The 23129-nt window shown below is 36.0% G+C and overlaps 1 protein-coding gene across 1 annotated transcript in view; it reads left to right on the forward strand.

Annotated features, from left to right (window-relative positions):
- The window catches only part of LOC143227854 (alkaline phosphatase, tissue-nonspecific isozyme-like), a 42138-nt gene that overhangs the window by 13500 nt on the left and 5509 nt on the right, over nucleotides 1-23129 (forward strand). The window contains exons 3-5 of the mRNA XM_076459203.1: nucleotides 14727-14934; nucleotides 20510-20650; nucleotides 21492-21683. Of these exons, the coding sequence (XP_076315318.1) occupies nucleotides 14727-14934; nucleotides 20510-20650; nucleotides 21492-21683 (541 nt within the window). The remainder of the gene's footprint in view (nucleotides 1-14726; nucleotides 14935-20509; nucleotides 20651-21491; nucleotides 21684-23129) is intronic.

Below are 23129 nucleotides of genomic sequence, written 5' to 3' on the forward strand. Positions count from 1 at the left end.
CATTATTTACACATTGCTCCTAGTCCTGCATATTATTTACACATTACTTCTAGTCCTGAAAATTATTTACACATTGCTCCTAGTTCTAAACATTATTTACACATTGCTCTTAGTCCTGAACATTTTTTACACATTACTTCTAGTCCTGAACATTATTTACACATTGCTCCTAGTCCTGAGCATTATTTACACATTGCTCCTAGTCCTGCATATTATTTACACATTGCTCCTAGTCCTGAACATTATTTACATAATGCTCCTAGTCCTGAGCATTATTTACACATTGCTCCTAGTCTTGAACAATATTTACACATTACTCCTAGTCCTGAACATTATTTACACATTGCTCCTAGTTTTGAACATTATTTACATATTGCTCCTAGTCCTGAACATTATTTACACATTACTCCTATTCCTGAACATTATTTACACATTGCTCCTAGTCCTGAGCATTATTTACACTTTGCTCCTAGTCCTGCATATTATTTACACATTGCTCCTAGTCTTGAACATTATTTACATAATGCTCCCAGTGCTGAGCATTATTTACACATTGCTCCTAGTCCTGAACATTATTTACACATTACTCCTAGTCCTGAACATTATTTACACATTGCTCCTAGTCCTGAAGAATATTTACACATTACTCCTATTCCTGAGCATTATTTACACATTGCTCCTAGTCCTAAACATTATTTACACATTACTTTTTGTCCTGAACATTATTTACACATTGCTCATAGTCCTGAACATTATTTACACATTGCTCCTAGTCCTGAAGAATATTTACACATTACTCCTAGTCCTGAACATTATTTACACATTGCTCCTAGTTTTGAACATTATTTACATATTGCTCCTAGTCCTGAACATTATTTACACATTACTCCTATTCCTGAACATTATTTACACATTGCTCCTAGTCCTGAGCATTATTTACACTTTGCTCCTAGTCCTGCATATTTACACATTGCTCCTAGTCCTGAACATTATTTACATAATGCTCCCAGTGCTGAGCATTATTTACACATTGCTCCTAGTCCTGAACATTATTTACACATTACTCCTAGTCCTGAACATTATTTACACATTGCTCCTAGTCCTGAACAATATTTACACATTACTCCTATTCCTGAGCATTATTTACACATTGCTCCTAGTCCTAAACATTATTTACACATTGCTTTTTGTCCTGAACATTATTTACACATTGCTCATAGTCCTGAACATTATTTACACATTGCTCCTAGTCCTGAAGGAATATTTACACATTACTCTAGTCATGAGCATTATTTACATTGCTCTAGTCCTGAACATTATTTACACATTACTCCTTGTCCTGAACATTATTTACACATTGCTCATAGTCCTGAACATTATTTTCACATTACTCCTAGTCCTGAACATTATGTACACATTGCTCCTAGTCCTGCATATTATTTACACATTGCTCCTAGTCCTGAACAATATTTACACATTACTTCTAGTCCTGAACAATATTTACACATTGCTCATAGTCCTGAGCATTATTTACACATTGCTCCTAGTTTTGAACATTATTTACATATTGTTCCTAGTCCTGAGCATTATTTACACATTGCTCCTAGTCCTGAACATTATTTAGACATTGCTCCTAGTCCTGAACAATATTTACACATTGCTCCTAGTCCTGAACATTTTTTACACATTGCTCCTAGTGCTGAACATTATTTACACATTATTCCTAGTCCTGAACATTATTTACACATTGCTCCTAGTTCTGAACATTATTTACACATTGCTCCTAGTCCTGAACATTATTTTCACGTTGCTCCTAGTCCTGAACATTATTTACACATTGCTCATAGTCCTCAGCATTATTTACACATTGCTCCTAGTCCTGAACATTTTTTACATATTGTTCCTAGTCCTGAGCATTATTTACACATTGCTCCTAGTCCTGAACATTATTTACACATTGCTCCTAGTCCTGAACAATATTTACACATTGCTCCTAGTCCTGAACATTTTTTTTTACACATTGCTCCTAGTCCTGAACATTATTTACACATTGCTCCTACTCCTGAACATTTTTTTCACATTGCTCCAAGTCCTGAACATTATTTACATATTACTTCTAGTCCTGAAAATTATTTACACATTGCTCCTAGTTCTGAACATTATTTACACATTGCTCTTAGTCCTGAACATTTTTTACACATTACTTCTAGTCCTGAACATTATTTACACATTGCTCCTAGTCCTGAGCATTATTTACACATTGCTCCTAGTCCTGCATATTATTTACACATTGCTCCTAGTTTTGAACATTATTTACATAATGCTCCTAGTCCTGAGCATTATTTACACATTGCTCCTAGTCCTGAACATTATTTACACATTGCTTTTAGTCCTGAACATTATTTACACATTACTCCTAGTTTTGAACATTATTTACACATTACTCCTAATCCTGAACATTATTTACACATTGCTCCTAGACCTGAACAATATTTACACATTGCTCCTAGTCCTGTACATTATTTACATATTGCTCCTAGTCCTGAGCATTATTTACACATTGCTCCTAGTCCTGAACAATATTTACACATTGCTCCTAGTCCTGAACATTATTTACACATTGCTTTTAGTCCTGAACATTATTTACACATTACTCCTAGTCCTGAACATTATTTACACATTGCTTTTAGTCCTGAGCATTATTTACACACTGCTCCTAGTCCTGCATATTACTTACACATTGCTCCTAGTTTTGAACATTATTTACATATTGTTCCAAGTTTTGAGCATTATTTACATTGCTCCTAATCCTGAACATTATTTACACATTGCTCCTAATCCTGAACAATATTTACACATTGCTTTTAGTCCTGGACATTATTTACACATTGCTCCTAGCCCTGAACAATATTTACACATTACTTTTAGTCCTGAACATTATTTACACATTGCTCCTAGTCCTGAGCATTATTTACACATTACTCCTAGTCCTGAACATTATTTACACATTGCTCCTAGTCCTGGGCATTATTTACACATTGCTCTTAGTCCTGCATATTATTTACACATTGCTCCTAGTCCTGAACATTATTTACATAATGCTCCTAGTCCTGAGCATTATTTATACATTGCTTTTAGTCCTGAACATTATTTACACATTGCTCCTAGTCCTGAACATTATTTTCACATTTCTTCTCGTCCTGAAAATATATTTACACATTGCTCCTAGTCCTGAACATTATTTACACATTCCTTTTAGTCCTTAACATTATTTACACATTGCTCCTAGTCCTGAACATTATTTACACATTACTCCTAGTCATGAACATTATTTACACATTGCTCCTAGTCCTGAACATTATTTACACATTGCTCCAAATCCTGAGCATTATTTACACATTGCTCCTAGTCCTGAACATTATTTACACATTGCTTTTGGTCCTGGGCATTATTTACACATTGCTCCTAGTCCTGAACATTACTTACATATTGCTCCTTGTCCTGAGCATTATTTACACATTGCTCCTAGTCCTGAACAATATTTACACATTGCTCCTAGTCCTGAACATTATTTACATAATGCTCCTAGTCTTGAGCATTATTTACACATTGCTCCTAGTCCTGCGCATTATTTACACATTGCTCCTAGTCCTGCATATTATTTACACATTGCTCCTAGTCCTGAACATTATTTACACATTGCTCCTAGTTCTGAACATTATTTACACATTACTCCTAGTCCTGAACATTATTTACACATTGCTCCTAGTCCTGAGCATTATTTACACATTGCTCCTAGTTTTGCATATTATTTACACATTGCTCCTAGTCCTGAACAATATTTACACATTGCTCCTAGTCCTGAACATTATTTACACATTACTCTTACTCCTGAACATTATTTACACATTGCTCCTAGTCCTGCATATTATTTACATATTGCTCCTAGTCCTGAGCATTATTTACACATTGCTCCTAGACCTGAACATTATTTTCACGTTGCTCTTAGTTTTGAACATTATTTACGCATTGCTCCTAGTCCTGAACAATATTTACACATTACTCCTAGTCCTGAACAATATTTACACATTGCTCCTAGTCCTGAACATTATTTACACATTGCTCATAGTCCTGAGCATTATTTACACATTGCTCCTAGTCCTGCATATTATTTACACATTACTTCTAGTCCTGAAAATTATTTACACATTGCTCCTAGTTCTAAACATTATTTACACATTGCTCTTAGTCCTGAACATTTTTACACATTACTTCTAGTCCTGAACATTATTTACACATTGCTCCTAGTCCTGAGCATTATTTACACATTGCTCCTAGTCCTGCATATTATTTACACATTGCTCCTAGTCCTGAACATTATTTACATAATGCTCCTAGTCCTGAGCATTATTTACACATTGCTCCTAGTCTTGAACAATATTTACACATTACTCCTAGTCCTGAACATTATTTACACATTGCTCCTAGTTTTGAACATTATTTACATATTGCTCCTAGTCCTGAACATTATTTACACATTACTCCTATTCCTGAACATTATTTACACATTGCTCCTAGTCCTGAGCATTATTTACACTTTGCTCCTAGTCCTGCATATTATTTACACATTGCTCCTAGTCTTGAACATTATTTACATAATGCTCCCAGTGCTGAGCATTATTTACACATTGCTCCTAGTCCTGAGCATTATTTACACATTGCTCCTAGTCCTGCATATTATTTACACATTGCTCCTAGTTTTCAACATTATTTACATAATGCTCCTAGTCCTGAACATTATTTACACATTACTCCTATTCCTGAACATTATTTACACATTGCTCCTAGTCCTGAGCATTATTTACACTTTGCTCCTAGTCCTGCATATTATTTACACATTGCTCCTAGTCTTGAACATTATTTACATAATGCTCCCAGTCCTGAGCATTATTTACACATTGCTCCTAGTCCTGAGCATTATTTACATTGCTCCTAGTCCTGCATATTATTTACACATTGCTCCTAGTTTTCAACATTATTTACATAATGCTCCTAGTCCTGAGCATTATTTACACATTGCTCCTAGTCCTGAACATTATTTACACATTGCTTTTAGTCCTGAACAATGTTTACACATTGCTCCTAGTTTTGAACATTATTTACATTGCTCCTAATCCTGAACATTATTTACACATTGCTCCTAGACCTGAACAATATTTACACATTGCTCCTAGTCCTGAACATTATTTACATATTGCTCATAGTCCTGAGCATTATTTACACATTGCTCCTAGTCCTGAACAATATTTACACATTGCTCCTAGTCCTGAACATTATTTACACATTTGCTTTTAGTCCTGAACATTATTTACACATTACTCCTAGTCCTGAACATTATTTACACATTGCTCCTAGTTTTGAGCATTATTTACACATTGCTCCTAGTTCTGCATATTATTTACACATTGCTCCTAGTCCTGAACATTATTTACACATTGCTCCTAGTCCTGAACATTATTTACACATTACTCCTATTCCTGAACATTATTTACACATTGCTCCTAGTCCTGAACAATATTTACACATTACTCCTAGTCCTGAACAATATTTACACATTGCTCCTAGTCCTGAACATTATTTACACATTACTCTTAGTCCTGAACATTATTTACACTTTGCTCTTTGTCCTGAACATTATTTACACATTGCTTTTAGTCTTGAGCATTATTTACACATTACTTTTAGTCCTGAACATTATTTACACATTGCTCCTTGTCCTGAGCATTATTTACACATTGCTCCTAGTCCTGCATATTATTTACACATTGCTCCTAGTCCTGAACAATATTTACACATTACTTCTAGTCCTGAACAATATTTACACATTGCTCATAGTCCTGAGCATTATTTACACATTGCTCCTAGTTTTGAACATTATTTACATATTGTTCCTAGTCCTGAGCATTATTTACACATTGCTCCTAGTCCTGAACATTATTTACACATTGCTCCTAGTCCTGAACAATATTTACACATTGCTCCTAGTCCTGAACATTTTTTACACATTGCTCCTAGTCCTGAACATTATTTACACATTATTCCTAGTCCTGAACATTATTTACACATTGCTCCTAGTTCTGAACATTATTTACACATTGCTCCTAGTCCTGAACATTATTTACACATTACTCCTAGTCCTGAACATTATTTACACATTGCTCATAGTCCTGAGCATTATTTACACATTGCTCCTAGTCCTGAACATTTTTTACATATTGTTCCTAGTCCTGAGCATTATTTACACATTGCTCCTAGTCCTGAACATTATTTACACATTGCTCCTAGTCCTGAACAATATTTACACATTGCTCCTAGTCCTGAACATTTTTTACACATTGCTCCTAGTCCTGAACATTATTTACACATTGCTCCTACTCCTGAACATTTTTTTCACATTGCTCCAAGTCCTGAACATTATTTACATATTACTTCTAGTCCTGAAAATTATTTACACATTGCTCCTAGTTCTGAACATTATTTACACATTGCTCTTAGTCCTGAACATTTTTTACACATTACTTCTAGTCCTGAACATTATTTACACATTGCTCCTAGTCCTGAGCATTATTTACACATTGCTCCTAGTCCTGCATATTATTTACACATTGCTCCTAGTTTTGAACATTATTTACATAATGCTCCTAGTCCTGAGCATTATTTACACATTGCTCCTAGTCCTGAACATTATTTACACATTGCTTTTAGTCCTGAACATTATTTACACATTACTCCTAGTTTTGAACATTATTTACACATTACTCCTAATCCTGAACATTATTTACACATTGCTCCTAGACCTGAACAATATTTACACATTGCTCCTAGTCCTGTACATTATTTACATATTGCTCCTAGTCCTGAGCATTATTTACACATTGCTCCTAGTCCTGAACAATATTTACACATTGCTCCTAGTCCTGAACATTATTTACACATTGCTTTTAGTCCTGAACATTATTTACACATTACTCCTAGTCCTGAACATTATTTACACATTGCTTTTAGTCCTGAGCATTATTTACACACTGCTCCTAGTCCTGCATATTACTTACACATTGCTCCTAGTTTTGAACATTATTTACATATTGTTCCAAGTTTTGAGCATTATTTACACATTGCTCCTAATCCTGAACATTATTTACACATTGCTCCTAATCCTGAACAATATTTACACATTGCTTTTAGTCCTGGACATTATTTACACATTGCTCCTAGCCCTGAACAATATTTACACATTACTTTTAGTCCTGAACATTATTTACACATTGCTCCTAGTCCTGAGCATTATTTACACATTACTCCTAGTCCTGAACATTATTTACACATTGCTCCTAGTCCTGAGCATTATTTACACATTGCTCTTAGTCCTGCATATTATTTACACATTGCTCCTAGTCCTGAACATTATTTACATAATGCTCCTAGTCCTGAGCATTATTTATACATTGCTTTTAGTCCTGAACATTATTTACACATTGCTCCTAGTCCTGAACATTATTTTCACATTTCTTCTCGTCCTGAAAATATATTTACACATTGCTCCTAGTCCTGAACATTATTTACACATTCCTTTTAGTCCTTAACATTATTTACACATTGCTCCTAGTCCTGAACATTATTTACACATTACTCCTAGTCATGAACATTATTTACACATTGCTCCTAGTCCTGAACATTATTTACACATTGCTCCAAATCCTGAGCATTATTTACACATTGCTCCTAGTCCTGAACATTATTTACACATTGCTTTTAGTCCTGAGCATTATTTACACATTGCTCCTAGTCCTGAACATTACTTACATATTGCTCCTTGTCCTGAGCATTATTTACACATTGCTCCTAGTCCTGAACAATATTTACACATTGCTCCTAGTCCTGAACATTATTTACATAATGCTCCTAGTCTTGAGCATTATTTACACATTGCTCCTAGTCCTGCGCATTATTTACACATTGCTCCTAGTCCTGCATATTATTTACACATTGCTCCTAGTCCTGAACATTATTTACACATTGCTCCTAGTTCTGAACATTATTTACACATTACTCCTAGTCCTGAACATTATTTACACATTGCTCCTAGTCCTGAGCATTATTTACACATTGCTCCTAGTTTTGCATATTATTTACACATTGCTCCTAGTCCTGAACAATATTTACACATTGCTCCTAGTCCTGAACATTATTTACACATTACTCTTACTCCTGAACATTATTTACACATTGCTCCTAGTCCTGCATATTATTTACATATTGCTCCTAGTCCTGAGCATTATTTACACATTGCTCCTAGACCTGAACATTATTTTCACGTTGCTCTTAGTTTTGAACATTATTTACGCATTGCTCCTAGTCCTGAACAATATTTACACATTACTCCCTAGTCCTGAACAATATTTACACATTGCTCCTAGTCCTGAACATTATTTACACATTGCTCATAGTCCTGAGCATTATTTACACATTGCTCCTAGTCCTGCATATTATTTACACATTACTTCTAGTCCTGAAAATTATTTACACATTGCTCCTAGTTCTAAACATTATTTACACATTGCTCTTAGTCCTGAACATTTTTTAGACATTACTTCTAGTCCTGAACATTATTTACACATTGCTCCTAGTCCTGAGCATTATTTACACATTGCTCCTAGTCCTGCATATTATTTACACATTGCTCCTAGTCCTGAACATTATTTACATAATGCTCCTAGTCCTGAGCATTATTTACACATTGCTCCTAGTCTTGAACAATATTTACACATTACTCCTAGTCCTGAACATTATTTACACATTGCTCCTAGTTTTGAACATTATTTACATATTGCTCCTAGTCCTGAACATTATTTACACATTACTCCTATTCCTGAACATTATTTACACATTGCTCCTAGTCCTGAGCATTATTTACACTTTGCTCCTAGTCCTGCATATTATTTACACATTGCTCCTAGTCTTGAACATTATTTACATAATGCTCCCAGTGCTGAGCATTATTTACACATTGCTCCTAGTCCTGAGCATTATTTACACATTGCTCCTAGTCCTGCATATTATTTACACATTGCTCCTAGTTTTCAACATTATTTACATAATGCTCCTAGTCCTGAGCATTATTTACACATTGCTCCTAGTCCTGAACATTATTTACACATTGCTTTTAGTCCTGAACAATGTTTACACATTGCTCCTAGTTTTGAACATTATTTACACATTACTCCTAATCCTGAACATTATTTACACATTGCTCCTAGACCTGAACAATATTTACACATTGCTCCTAGTCCTGAACATTATTTACATATTGCTCATAGTCCTGAGCATTATTTACACATTGCTCCTAGTCCTGAACAATATTTACACATTGCTCCTAGTCCTGAACATTATTTACACATTGCTTTTAGTCCTGAACATTATTTACACATTACTCCTAGTCCTGAACATTATTTACACATTGCTCCTAGTTTTGAGCATTATTTACACATTGCTCCTAGTTCTGCATATTATTTACACATTGCTCCTAGTCCTGAACATTATTTACACATTGCTCCTAGTCCTGAACATTATTTACACATTACTCCTATTCCTGAACATTATTTACACATTGCTCCTAGACCTGAACAATATTTACACATTACTCCTAGTCCTGAACAATATTTACACATTGCTCCTAGTCCTGAACATTATTTACACATTACTCTTAGTCCTGAACATTATTTACACTTTGCTCTTTGTCCTGAACATTATTTACACATTGCTTTTAGTCTTGAGCATTATTTACACATTACTTTTAGTCCTGAACATTATTTACACATTGCTCCTTGTCCTGAGCATTATTTACACATTGCTCTTAGTCCTGAACATTTTTTAGACATTACTTCTAGTCCTGAACATTATTTACACATTGCTCCTAGTCCTGAGCATTATTTACACATTGCTCCTAGTCCTGCATATTATTTACACATTGCTCCTAGTCCTGAACATTATTTACATAATGCTCCTAGTCCTGAGCATTATTTACACATTGCTCCTAGTCTTGAACAATATTTACACATTACTCCTAGTCCTGAACATTATTTACACATTGCTCCTAGTTTTGAACATTATTTACATATTGCTCCTAGTCCTGAACATTATTTACACATTACTCCTATTCCTGAACATTATTTACACATTGCTCCTAGTCCTGAGCATTATTTACACTTTGCTCCTAGTCCTGCATATTATTTACACATTGCTCCTAGTCTTGAACATTATTTACATATTGCTCCCAGTGCTGAGCATTATTTACACATTGCTCCTAGTCCTGAGCATTATTTACACATTGCTCCTAGTCCTGCATATTATTTACACATTGCTCCTAGTTTTCAACATTATTTACATAATGCTCCTAGTCCTGAGCATTATTTACACATTGCTCCTAGTCCTGAACATTATTTACACATTGCTTTTAGTCCTGAACAATGTTTACACATTGCTCCTAGTTTTGAACATTATTTACACATTACTCCTAATCCTGAACATTATTTACACATTGCTCCTAGACCTGAACAATATTTACACATTGCTCCTAGTCCTGAACATTATTTACATATTGCTCATAGTCCTGAGCATTATTTACACATTGCTCCTAGTCCTGAACAATATTTACACATTGCTCCTAGTCCTGAACATTATTTACACATTGCTTTTAGTCCTGAACATTATTTACACATTACTCCTAGTCCTGAACATTATTTACACATTGCTCCTAGTTTTGAGCATTATTTACACATTGCTCCTAGTTCTGCATATTATTTACACATTGCTCCTAGTCCTGAACATTATTTACACATTGCTCCTAGTCCTGAACATTATTTACACATTACTCCTATTCCTGAACATTATTTACACATTGCTCCTAGACCTGAACAATATTTACACATTACTCCTAGTCCTGAACAATATTTACACATTGCTCCTAGTCCTGAACATTATTTACACATTACTCTTAGTCCTGAACATTATTTACACTTTGCTCTTTGTCCTGAACATTATTTACACATTGCTTTTAGTCTTGAGCATTATTTACACATTACTTTTAGTCCTGAACATTATTTACACATTGCTCCTTGTCCTGAGCATTATTTACACATTGCTCCTAGTCCTGCATATTATTTACACATTGCTCCTAGTCCTGAACAATATTTACACATTACTTCTAGTCCTGAACAATATTTACACATTGCTCATAGTCCTGAGCATTATTTACACATTGCTCCTAGTTTTGAACATTATTTACATATTGTTCCTAGTCCTGAGCATTATTTACACATTGCTCCTAGTCCTGAACATTATTTAGACATTGCTCCTAGTCCTGAACAATATTTACACATTGCTCCTAGTCCTGAACATTTTTTACACATTGCTCCTAGTGCTGAACATTATTTACACATTATTCCTAGTCCTGAACATTATTTACACATTGCTCCTAGTTCTGAACATTATTTACACATTGCTCCTAGTCCTGAACATTATTTACACATTACTCCTAGTCCTGAACATTATTTACACATTGCTCATAGTCCTGAGCATTATTTACACATTGCTCCTAGTCCTGAACATTTTTTACATATTGTTCCTAGTCCTGAGCATTATTTACACATTGCTCCTAGTCCTGAACATTATTTACACATTGCTCCTAGTCCTGAACAATATTTACACATTGCTCCTAGTCCTGAACATTTTTTACACATTGCTCCTAGTCCTGAACATTATTTACACATTGCTCCTAGTCCTGAACAGTATTTACACATTACTCCTAGTCCTGAACATTATTTACACATTACTTTTAGACCTGAACATTATTTACACATTACTCTTAGTCCTGAACATTATTTACACATTGCTTTTAGTCCTGAACATTATTTACACATTGCTTTTAGTCCTGAGTATTATTTACACATTGCTCCTAGCCCTGCATATTATTTACACATTGCTTTTAGTTTTGAACATTATTTACATAATGTTCCTAGTCCTGAGCATTATTTACACATTGCTCCTAGTCCTGAACATTATTTACACATTACTCCTAGTCCTGAACATTATTTACACATTGCTCCTAGTCCTGAAGAATATTTACACATTACTCCTATTCCTGAGCATTATTTACACATTGCTCCTAGTCCTGAACATTATTTACACATTACTTTTTGTCCTGAACATTATTTACACATTGCTCATAGTCCTGAACATTATTTACACATTACTCCTAGTCCTGAACATTATTTACACATTGCTCCTAGTCCTGAAGAATATTTGCACATTACTCCTAGTCATGAGCATTATTTACACATTGCTCCTAGTCCTGAACATTATTTACACATTACTCCTTGTCCTGAACATTATTTACACATTGCTCCTAGTCCTGAACATTATTTACACATTACTCCTAGTCCTGAACATTATTTACACATTGCTCCTAGTCCTGAAGAATATTTGCACATTACTCCTAGTCATGAGCATTATTTACACATTGCTCCTAGTCCTGAACATTATTTACACATTACTCCTAGTCCTGAACATTATGTACACATTGCTCCTAGTCCTGAAGAATATTTGCACATTACTCCTAGTCATGAGCATTATTTACACATTGCTCCTAGTCCTGAACATTATGTACACATTGCTCCTAGTCCTGAAGAATATTTGCACATTACTCCTAGTCATGAGCATTATTTACACATTGCTCCTAGTCCTGAACATTATTTACACATTACTCCTAGTCCTGAACATTATGTACACATTGCTCCTAGTCCTGAACATTATTCACACATTGCTCCTCGTCCTGAGCATTATTTACACATTGCTCCTAGTCCTGAACATTATTTACACATTACTCCTTGTCCTGAACATTATTTACACATTGCTCATAGTCCTGAACATTATTTACACATTACTCCTAGTCCTGAAGAATATTTACACATTACTCCTATTCCTGAGCATTATTTACACATTGCTCCTAGTCCTGAACATTATTTACACATTACTTTTTGTCCTGAACATTATTTACACATTGCTCATAGTCCTGAACATTATTTACACATTACTCCTAGTCCTGAACATTATTTACACATTGCTCCTAGTCCTGAAGAATATTTACACATTACTCCTAGTCCTGAGCATTATTTACACATTGCTCCTAGTCCTGAACATTATTTACACATTACTCCTTGTCCTGAACATTATTTACACATTGCTCATAGTCCTGAACATTATTTACACATTACTCCTAGTCCTGAACATTATGTACACATTGCTCCTAGTCCTGAACATTATTCACACATTGCTCCTCGTCCTGAGCATTATTTACACATTGCTCCTAGTCCTGAACATTATTTACACATTACTCCTTGTCCTGAACATTATTTACACATTGCTCATAGTCCTGAACATTATTTACACATTACTCCTAGTCCTGAATATTATGTACACATTGCTCCTAGTCCTGAACATTATTCACACATTGCTCCTCGTCCTGAGCATTATTTACACATTGCTCCTAGTCCTGAACAATATTTACACATTGCTGATAGTCCTGAACATTATTTACACATTGGTCCTAGTCTTGAACAATATTTACACATTGCTCCTAGTCTTGAACATATTTACACATTACTCCATCAAATTTTATGATCGTTGCTATCTTTTTGCGTCAGAAGTTTGTTTGTTGTTAGGCCCCACGATACCCAATGAGTTATACGTGATCTGTTTACAGTAGGTACGAAACCAGATTTCTAGCCTTATAAACCTTCAGCCGTATCTCTGAGCCACTAGAGGGCTGCTTTACGAGCCAATGCGTAAAAATGAACTTTTGCACACAGGTAATTTACACTTATCATGGAACTCAAGCAAATATATATTGTCAGTGTTAATTTTCTGGGACCAAATGCACTGGATCCCCGTTTACACGCGTGTGGGGTGAGATGGTGGGCTGAAGGGATCAACTATGTCCGTCAGATAGTAGTTGGCAGTGCAGTCGAAGCAGTCTTAAAATTAATCTTAATGTTTTCACTTTTAGATAAAAAGAAAACCAACAGATTCCGGATCTTAGATCCGGCAAAAATTAAGCCTCATATATTGGGAAATACACGGACACTATAAACGTACTACACCACCAACACATCATTTATGAAATCAGAGATCTTTATTTTGAAACATCTAAGTTCAAAACAGTCTCTGATGCATGTGTAGTATGGAGGCTTTCCTTGAGGTAGGCAGACATGCAACATCATAGGAGAAATGCCCAACTCTAACACGCAGGGTTCGAGTCTCCTTCCAACTGGGGTTACAAGAAGTCAGCACTTTTACAAACTGAACAGATGAAGAGTGTAGCTCGAGAATGGATCTTCTTTATAAAATGGTTAGGTTGTAAAAGAGGATTGCCTTGTTGACAGAAAAAAGTTCGCTAAGGGATTTTTTTTAAGATTAGGCTTAATCCGTAATTGTTTTTGGTATCGAAAAGAGTACACTGGTATTACTCTAATATTAATTAAAACACTTTTACTCTTCTGGTCAAGAACGTTTGGATATTGCCATTGGTTTCGATTTTATAAATAATATTCGGAGGGCTTGAGTATTTTGTTACTTTTTATCCAATTACGTTTCAATTAATTATATTCAAGGTAATACTCGGAGGAGGTCGACGTCACTTCCTGCCACAAAACGAACGAGATCCTGAGCGTCCGGCTGACATTGGACGACGTCTGGATGGAAGAAACCTGATTGAGGAATGGCAGAAGGACAAAAAGGCACGAGACTTACATCATCGATTCGTGTGGAAGAAGGAAGATTTTGAAGCAGTGGACACTGGTCGTACGGATTACTTGTTAGGTAATTAGTTTCTGATAAAGTTTATAATTTTGGCCACAATACATAATATAAAAACTAGTAAGGTTTTTTTGCTCGTTTCAGTACCTCACGCAACGACATGAAAAGGGATCTACACACAGCAATCCTAATTTTTTTAGCTAACACACAAGAGATAAGACAACTAGTTAACAGTGCCCATCCGACAAAAATTAAGCCTTGTATATTGGATAATATGCAGAAAATAGAAACGTCTTAAATTGTCAGTACATCATACAGAAAATCAGTAATTTTGATGTTGACACATCTGAGTTCTAAACAGTCTCCAATGTCAGTAAAGTATAATGACTTTCCTCGAGTTATGTAAACATGCAACATTACAGGAACAAACATCCAACTCAAGGACGTAGGGTTCGAATCTCCTTCCAAGACTTCTATGACCGCATAAAGAGCACATGTTTGCGACAATGAGTGGCAAACCATGAAGTCTCTAACTTTGAGGCCAGGCACGCTAAACATTAGACGACGTCCAGCTCCTCAGTAAACTAAATAAAAGTTACTTTAGATAAGCACTAGTGTTTAGAGAGACAAACAAAAATAAGATAAAATGATTTCAGTAGCGCTCTGTTGATTAAGACCAATCAAACAATAAGATGTTTGAATGAAGAAAAAGCACCAAGCTAAACCTTGCCATTTGTTCTTACAAACAGTATTATAAGGCCTCTTAACATTCTTCAGGCCCAGCATAGCCAGGCTGTTAGGACGCTCGACTTGTAATCCGAAACTCGTGGGTTCGAATCCACATAACACCAAACATGCTCGCCCTGTGGGGGCGTTATAAGTTACGGTCAATCCCACTATTCGTTGGTAAAAGAGTAGCCCAAGAGTTGGCGGTGGGTGGCGATGACTAGCTGCCTTCTCTCTAGTCTTACATTGTTAAATTAGGAACGGCTAGTACAGATAGCCCTCTGTAGCTTTGTGCGAATTTCAAAAACAAACAAAACATTCTCCATCAAAATGGCTCCAGTGGCTTAACTTGTTTTCGTTTGTTACTGTTTTTATGGAATTCGCACTTAAATTGTTGATTAGTTTGAGTCTTATGTCACAGCTGAGACCCTTTTGATATGTATATTTTCCGTGGTTAGTCATTCCCTTTGAAATATATAACATATTTTTTTCTCCCCATAAGTTATCATCTTCATCAGATTGAAAATAATTAAAAATAAGTTTTAGTTTATTTCAAAACAGCCCCTTAAAAAATGCAAGTTCTTTTTAATTTACAGTTGATTGGTGAGCTGTCTAAAAGCCTCAAATAATGAATTTGAATATTTAAGATTTGTTTTTAATACATATATATACAGATTTTGTTAATGTCGCTAAAATTAATACTTCTGAAAAACGATTGCTAATTATTTCACATCTAATCAGCACGTAGTTGTACTGTTAGCAAATAAGTATTGTAACAAGAGACGAGGAGCTAAAAATATCTCATTAATATAATTTTGAGTAGTGTTTAAGGATTTTAAATTATATAGCCTTCATCTAGTGAAGTAACACTTTTGGAACATTTACTTAACTATTAATTCAAAACACATCACAAGAAAAAGTCGCCCATTGGATCAGTGGTTGTTTTCTGGACTTAAAAATGGTTAAATTCCTGGTTCGATCTCTCGTGTTGGACACAGTGAAGATAGCCGAATGAATAACTCCGCGATAAATAAAACACAACAAAAGCACGAGATAAAACATCTGTGTGAAGATATTTGTTTAAATAAACAAAATATAATTTATATATGTTTCTTTTAATACTACACTTCCAGGCGTAGCCAGGTGTCTAACGCGCTAGACTCGTAATCCGAGGGTCATGGGTACGAATCCCCGTTACACCAAATATACTCGCCCCTTTTTCGCCGTGGAGGCGTTATAATGGGACGGTCAATCCCTCTATTCGTTGGTAAAATAGTAGCCAAAGAGTTGGCGGTGGGTAGTGGTGACTAGCTAGCTGCCTTCCCTCTAGTCTTACACTGTTAAATTAGGGACGGCTAGCGAAGACAGCTCTCGTGTAGCTTTGAGCGAAATTCAAAAACAAACAAAAACTAAACACAATTATACAATAATGGTAAAAATTAAGTTTAAAAACTCACAAAAACGAAGAATGGCAGCCACAGTCTATGCTACAAAGTGAAATTTCCCAATGGATATACTCTACCATATTACACATTTAAATCTATTTGCAAATAGCGAAGTAAATATAGTGATATTTCTTTATTTTAATACCCGTTCTGTCAAACAGCTTATAATTTTATATGAAAACGTTTCAACACTTTAATAATAAAATCAGAACTTTCATTTCTAGTGTAGTGCTGCAAAAGAAACAACAAAAACAGACTGCACATTACTGTTTTAAAATATGTATAGATCTTCGCATAGCTTCACTTTAAGATTTTGTGGTTTGTACACGAAGGAAGTTTTGATTTGATGCTTAAAGTCAGGGCACGTGCTCTCCTGTATCGGGTTTGGAACATTTCTTTATTACACTTATTTAAAAGAAATGTCTCATTTGATGATAGCTTTCTATCCCAGTGATATTACTCATAAATCATTTCGTTTGATCTGATGGATGGAAACACACTCCAGGAGATCGAAACGTTGTCTTCAAACTGGTACACTAAATCCGTTGAAACGATTTAAACGATTTGGATAGATATTGATACGATAGTTATAATCACGTTATTCGGTGTCCTTTTGTTTGTTTGTTTGAAGTTAAACGCAAAGTTTCACAATGTGATATCTGTGCCCTGCCCACCACGAGTATCGAAACCCAGTTTCTAGCGTTATAAGTCCACAGACTTACCCCTGTGCCACTAGGGGGGCTACTCGGAATCAGCGTTGTTATATATAATGTTAAGGTATCGGTGTGTATGTTCTAAAACACAAAACTACACAATGGGCTAACTGTGCTGTGCCCACTACAGGTATTGAAACGTACCGTGAGCCACTGGGAGGACGACTCATTGGTTATTACAGTCAAAATAACTTCTGGCATATCTCTAGTGAGCTCGCTGTGTGTTTCTCCTCATGATTACGCTTTTGTTAATGACAGGAGTAGGCCCGGCATGGCCAGGTGGTTAAGGCGCTTGACTCATAATTTGACGTTCGCGGTTCGATTCCCCATCGCACCGAACATGCTTGCTCTTTCAGCTGTGTGGGCGTTATAACGTGACGGTCAGTCCCACTGTTCGTTGGTAAAAGAGTAACCTAAGAATTGGTGGTGGGTGGTGTTGACTAGCTGTTTTCCTTCTAGTCTTACATTGCTAAATTAGGGATGGCTAGCGAAGATATCCCTCGTGTACCTTTGCACGAAATTGAAAAACAAACAAACAGTGTCAGGAGTTTGGGGAAGTTGATGGATTATGTAGCATTACATATTCGTTCAAGTCGCTTCTTGGAACATTTAAAAAACAAACAATTATTTTAAAAGTTTATTTTCAGATATTAAATATTAACGTACGTATTTAATACAAAGCTAGTGCTTCACTGAATACTGCAAAAACTCACTTGCAGAAGAACTGAGACCCAGGCGTGGAATAAAACAGATGATAGACTGTTTGATTCACGTGCGCAGGTTGTTGTGACAGAACGAATCATGGTAATGTTTGATAAAGCGTGGAATCGACAGCAGCTAAAGCCCATTCGTGACAGATAAACATTTGGACATGAAAACATGGCTTATCACATAAACGACGGCGTTTGTTTGTTTCTTTTGTAGTTATTTCAAATTATTCGGTATAACTTACATTAATTTTCTTATCAAGCGATTAACGAAAAGAAAGTCGTATCTGAAGAAATTCCTACATAACTGAACTACAGCTTAATCATTAGAAACGGCATGAAGAGATTCAAAATGTATAATTCTTTTTTTTTAAAGGGTTGTGGATGAGGGTTTGTAATCTCTTGAATTAACCCAATGATTTGAAGTTATTACACAAGGCTCTGTTTGTTTGTTTCTTGAATTTCGCACAAAGCTATTCGAGGGCTATCTGTGCTAGACGTCCCTAATTTAGCAGTGTAAGACTAGAGGGAAGGCAGCTAGTCATCACCACCCACCGCCAACTCTTGGGCTACTCTTTTACCAACGAATAGTGGGATTCACCGTCACATTATAACGCCCCCACGGCTTGAAGAACGAGCATGTTTGGTGCGAAGGGGATTCAAACCCGCGACCCTCAGATTACATGTCGAACGCCTTAACCCACCTTGCCATGCCGGGTCTCACAAAGCCTTAAAGAGCTGCTATAAATCAGCTGAATGTTCCATTATTAATTCTTCATACTTATTTACACGATTCGAAAAGCCTAACGACTTCTTTTTTAAGGTAACACAAACCCAAGTTTCGCTCCTGTGAGCACACTTTCAAAATGTTATCAAATTTTATTTTTTAGAGAACGCAACACAGGCTCAAACTCTGGACACCGTACGGTAAGAAAATGATTACAGTTATGACATTTTCAACTGCGTAGTTAAAGGGTCATGACAGTTAGCCTGATATTAAAGTTTAACTTTAAAAAAACAAACAAATCATATCATGTGTAAGTAAGGGCGTGGCATTTCTTTAGTTCCGGTTACAGTAGAGTACTTCCGATTAAAGATATCAAAGGATGCTTCCTAGAGAATGACTTCCTGTATTAAAACCTCTATCGCACCCGCTTAAAACGTTAAAAAATATTTTTTGAAATTTGACTATATACATATATTTAAAGTATTAATGTTACTACCGTATATTATATGAACAAAATTAATTCCTTGAGTTGATATAGGCGTTGAGGATTTTCGTGCCATAAGTACACCTGCAAAGAGACATCAGCGCACAGCCGTTCCTAATTTTGTGCTGATGGATAGGTTAAAGAGAAGGCACCAAGTTAACAGTTCCCACCGTTAACTGTTGAACCAGGGTTACCTGACCGAATAGTGGGATTTGACTGTCACTTTTACTATGCACACACACACACATTCTTAAAGTGCGACGTGCCCTCCCAGTGGCTCAGCGGTATGTCTGCGGACTTAAACGCTAAAACCGGGTTTCGATACCCGTGGCGGGTATAGCACAGATAGCCCATTGTGTAGCTTTGTGCTTAATTCAAAACAACAACGTAAAGTGCGACGCACGTGTTTATGGCACAGACTTTCGAACCAGGAACCTCAAAGCCACGCTTGGCCCATGCACTGACGTCGAAAGAGACAATTTGCTGTCTAGTGAAAAACAATTCAGTCTCTCGGCTTTCTAATAAGAAAATTAAACCATGCACTATATTCAATATAATAAAATTGTTAATTTTTCTTCCACTTTTGAAATAATCAGTGACGTCTTATAGGACTATTGTATTCAAATTATGAAACAACAATTCTGTTGTTCACGTAGATGATGAGAGTTTTGAAGCTTTTAAAAAGACAATCTGTTTAAACTAAAATAGCCCCTATATTTTAATAATCATTTAATATTATTAACTGAATAATCGCTTGTTCCTGTTGTTAAATAAAAGTATGTTTTAAAACACACACACAAACGAATGATAAACGAAAATTTCCTAATCTATTGCAGGGTTATTTGACCACTCTCACATGACATACGAAACTGACCGAGACAAAGGTCCGAATGGTGAACCCTCTTTAGCTGAGATGACTCAAAAAGCTATTGAAATACTGCGTAGAAATCCTCACGGCTATTTCCTAATGGTAGAAGGTACGTATACCATTAGTAAGGGTCTATTACTACTGTATATGTATAGAGATAGCGTACGTCTTTTGGGATGTAAGTATGCGAACAGCTTTTCATCATGTCCAAGTATTTATCTTATTTCTTGCGTTTAACACAAATCAAATCCCCCCCCCTTCGGAAGTATGCTCACCCATTGTTTTGACGACAAGGAACCACGTTGAGGTAATAAAAGTTGGAAGACGTAACAGATGGGCACTTGACAATAAAAAACAGGAGGGAATAATCAATAGCCGCAGCTGTAGATAATCTCAAATCGGCCAAGAGATGGAGTTTTGAGCTGAAAGTTTGTACTTGGAAAAAACAACAAACTCAAAGCCATTCTGTGGGTCAATATGCCGTAACTATAAACACCTTGGCGAAATTGTGTACGTGTGTACTATGTTATGTTTGTAACAAAGATTTCTTCAGTGCTCACTGAAACCTTCTGTTTTTATTGCTTAGTCTACATGTTTCTCCAAATAAAAGTATTTCGGTGTCATTTCATATATTCAGCTTTCTAAGCCTAATTTTAAACAACCTAACTTTCAGGCTTAAAGTATATTTGAGTTTCTTAATACGAGGGCGTTAATATTCTTTTATTCTATTTCTTACTTTTTTGGTTCTTTTTTTCCAGCAAAATTAACAGTTCATCTTACTTCGAGTCTCAGAGTCAGTGGTTGTTTTAACTTTCATGTTTCTCGTCCATTTTTTGATATTTCAAATGTGAGAATAAAACTATACCTCATGTTTCACAAATCATAATTTGATAACAAAATTGTTAAAGCTGCAATATAATTTTCCTTTTTTTTTTTTATACCCCCAACAGGAGGCCGAATAGACCACGCTCACCACTTTAACAATGCCTATCGCGCTCTAACGGACACGTTGGCACTAGAGGGCGCTGTAAAAAGAGCGTTAGAAATGACGAGAACAGACGATACATTATTGGTTGTGACCTCAGATCATTCGCACGTTTTCGCTTTTGGTGGCCATCCAAGACGAGGAAATCCAATATTCGGTAAATGATTTTTTTTTCCCTGTCTTCATGGAAAAAAAAATCAAGTGTTATAATATCGGAAAGTATACTTCCAAACAACTACCTTCCATTTCATTTTTAGCACAAAACTATACCAGGAGCTATCTGGACGTAGCCGGTAATCGAACCTTTATGTGAAAATGAGCTATAATTTTAAACAGGGACCTTGAAACAACGAATTAAAAGTAATTTTTATATACTAACAACTGACGCTTTCCCAGAGGCACAGCGGCATGTCTGCGGACATACAACGCTAGAAACCGGAATTTCGATACCCGCGATGAGCAGAGCACAGACAGCCCATTGTGTTGCTTTGTCCGTAACTTCAAATAAGGCCCAGCATAGCCAGGTAGGTTAAGGCGTTCGACTCGTAATCTGAGGGTCGCGGGTTCTAATTCCTGTCGCACCAAACATGTTTGCCCTTTCGGCCATGGGGGCGTTATAATGTGACTGTCAGTCCCACTATTCGTTGGTAAAAGAGTAGTCGAAGAGTTAGCGGAGGGTGGTAATAACTAGCTGCCTTCCCTCTAGTCTTACACTGCTAAATTAGGGACGGCTAGCGCAGATAGCTTTCGTGTAGCTTTGCGCGAAATTAAAAAACAAACTTCAAATGCATTATAAAAGTGACTGTCAAATCTCACTATTCGATTAAAGAAGTCCAAAAGTTGGCAGGGAGTGCTGTTGACTAGCTGCCTTCCCTCTCGTCTATCATTCCAAAATTTAAGATAACCAGCTCTTATATCGCAGCTTTGAGTGAATGTCTAAAAACAAAACAAACGGTCTAGACTTTACTAGTTTCTTGTTGACAAACGAAAAGGAACCGAGCACTGTTTTGTATCACAAATCAAGTGAAATAAGTACGTGAAAAACACCTGTTTATTATTCCATTTACCTCCACTTGTAACAATGCTGGTTTGGACGAATTTATTTTGTATGTTCAAGTCATTAAGTGCAGTTACTTTTATTTGTGCCCTCGCTCCCCTAGTGGCATAGCGGTATATCTGCAGGCTCAGGCCGCTAGAAACCGGGGTTTCGATACCCATAACAAGCAAAGCACAGATGACCAATTGGGTAACTTTGTATTTAATCCCAAACAAACCAAACTAAACTTTTATTTGTTTGCTTCAGACGTTCAAGCAAATCTAAACAAAGGCAATCCGCACTAACAATCTCTAATTCTGAGTTAATAGCCTAGAAGGAAGGCAGCTAATTAACAGCACCCACCGTCTACTCTTCGTTACTTTAAATAAACAATGTGACTTGGCCATCACTCTTATAAAGCACTCACGGCTCAAAAATACAAAAACAAAAAAAAACCATCAATTCACGATCAGACAGACACAAGAAACCAATGGTTACACGCTCTGCTCAATGTGTAATAAACTTTACAAGAGAGTGACTTAGTAAAACTGATTCCTTATATAACAA

The sequence above is a fragment of the Tachypleus tridentatus genome, chromosome 10 (genome assembly GCF_004210375.1).
Source record: "Tachypleus tridentatus isolate NWPU-2018 chromosome 10, ASM421037v1, whole genome shotgun sequence".
NCBI classification, from domain to species: domain Eukaryota; kingdom Metazoa; phylum Arthropoda; class Merostomata; order Xiphosura; family Limulidae; genus Tachypleus; species Tachypleus tridentatus.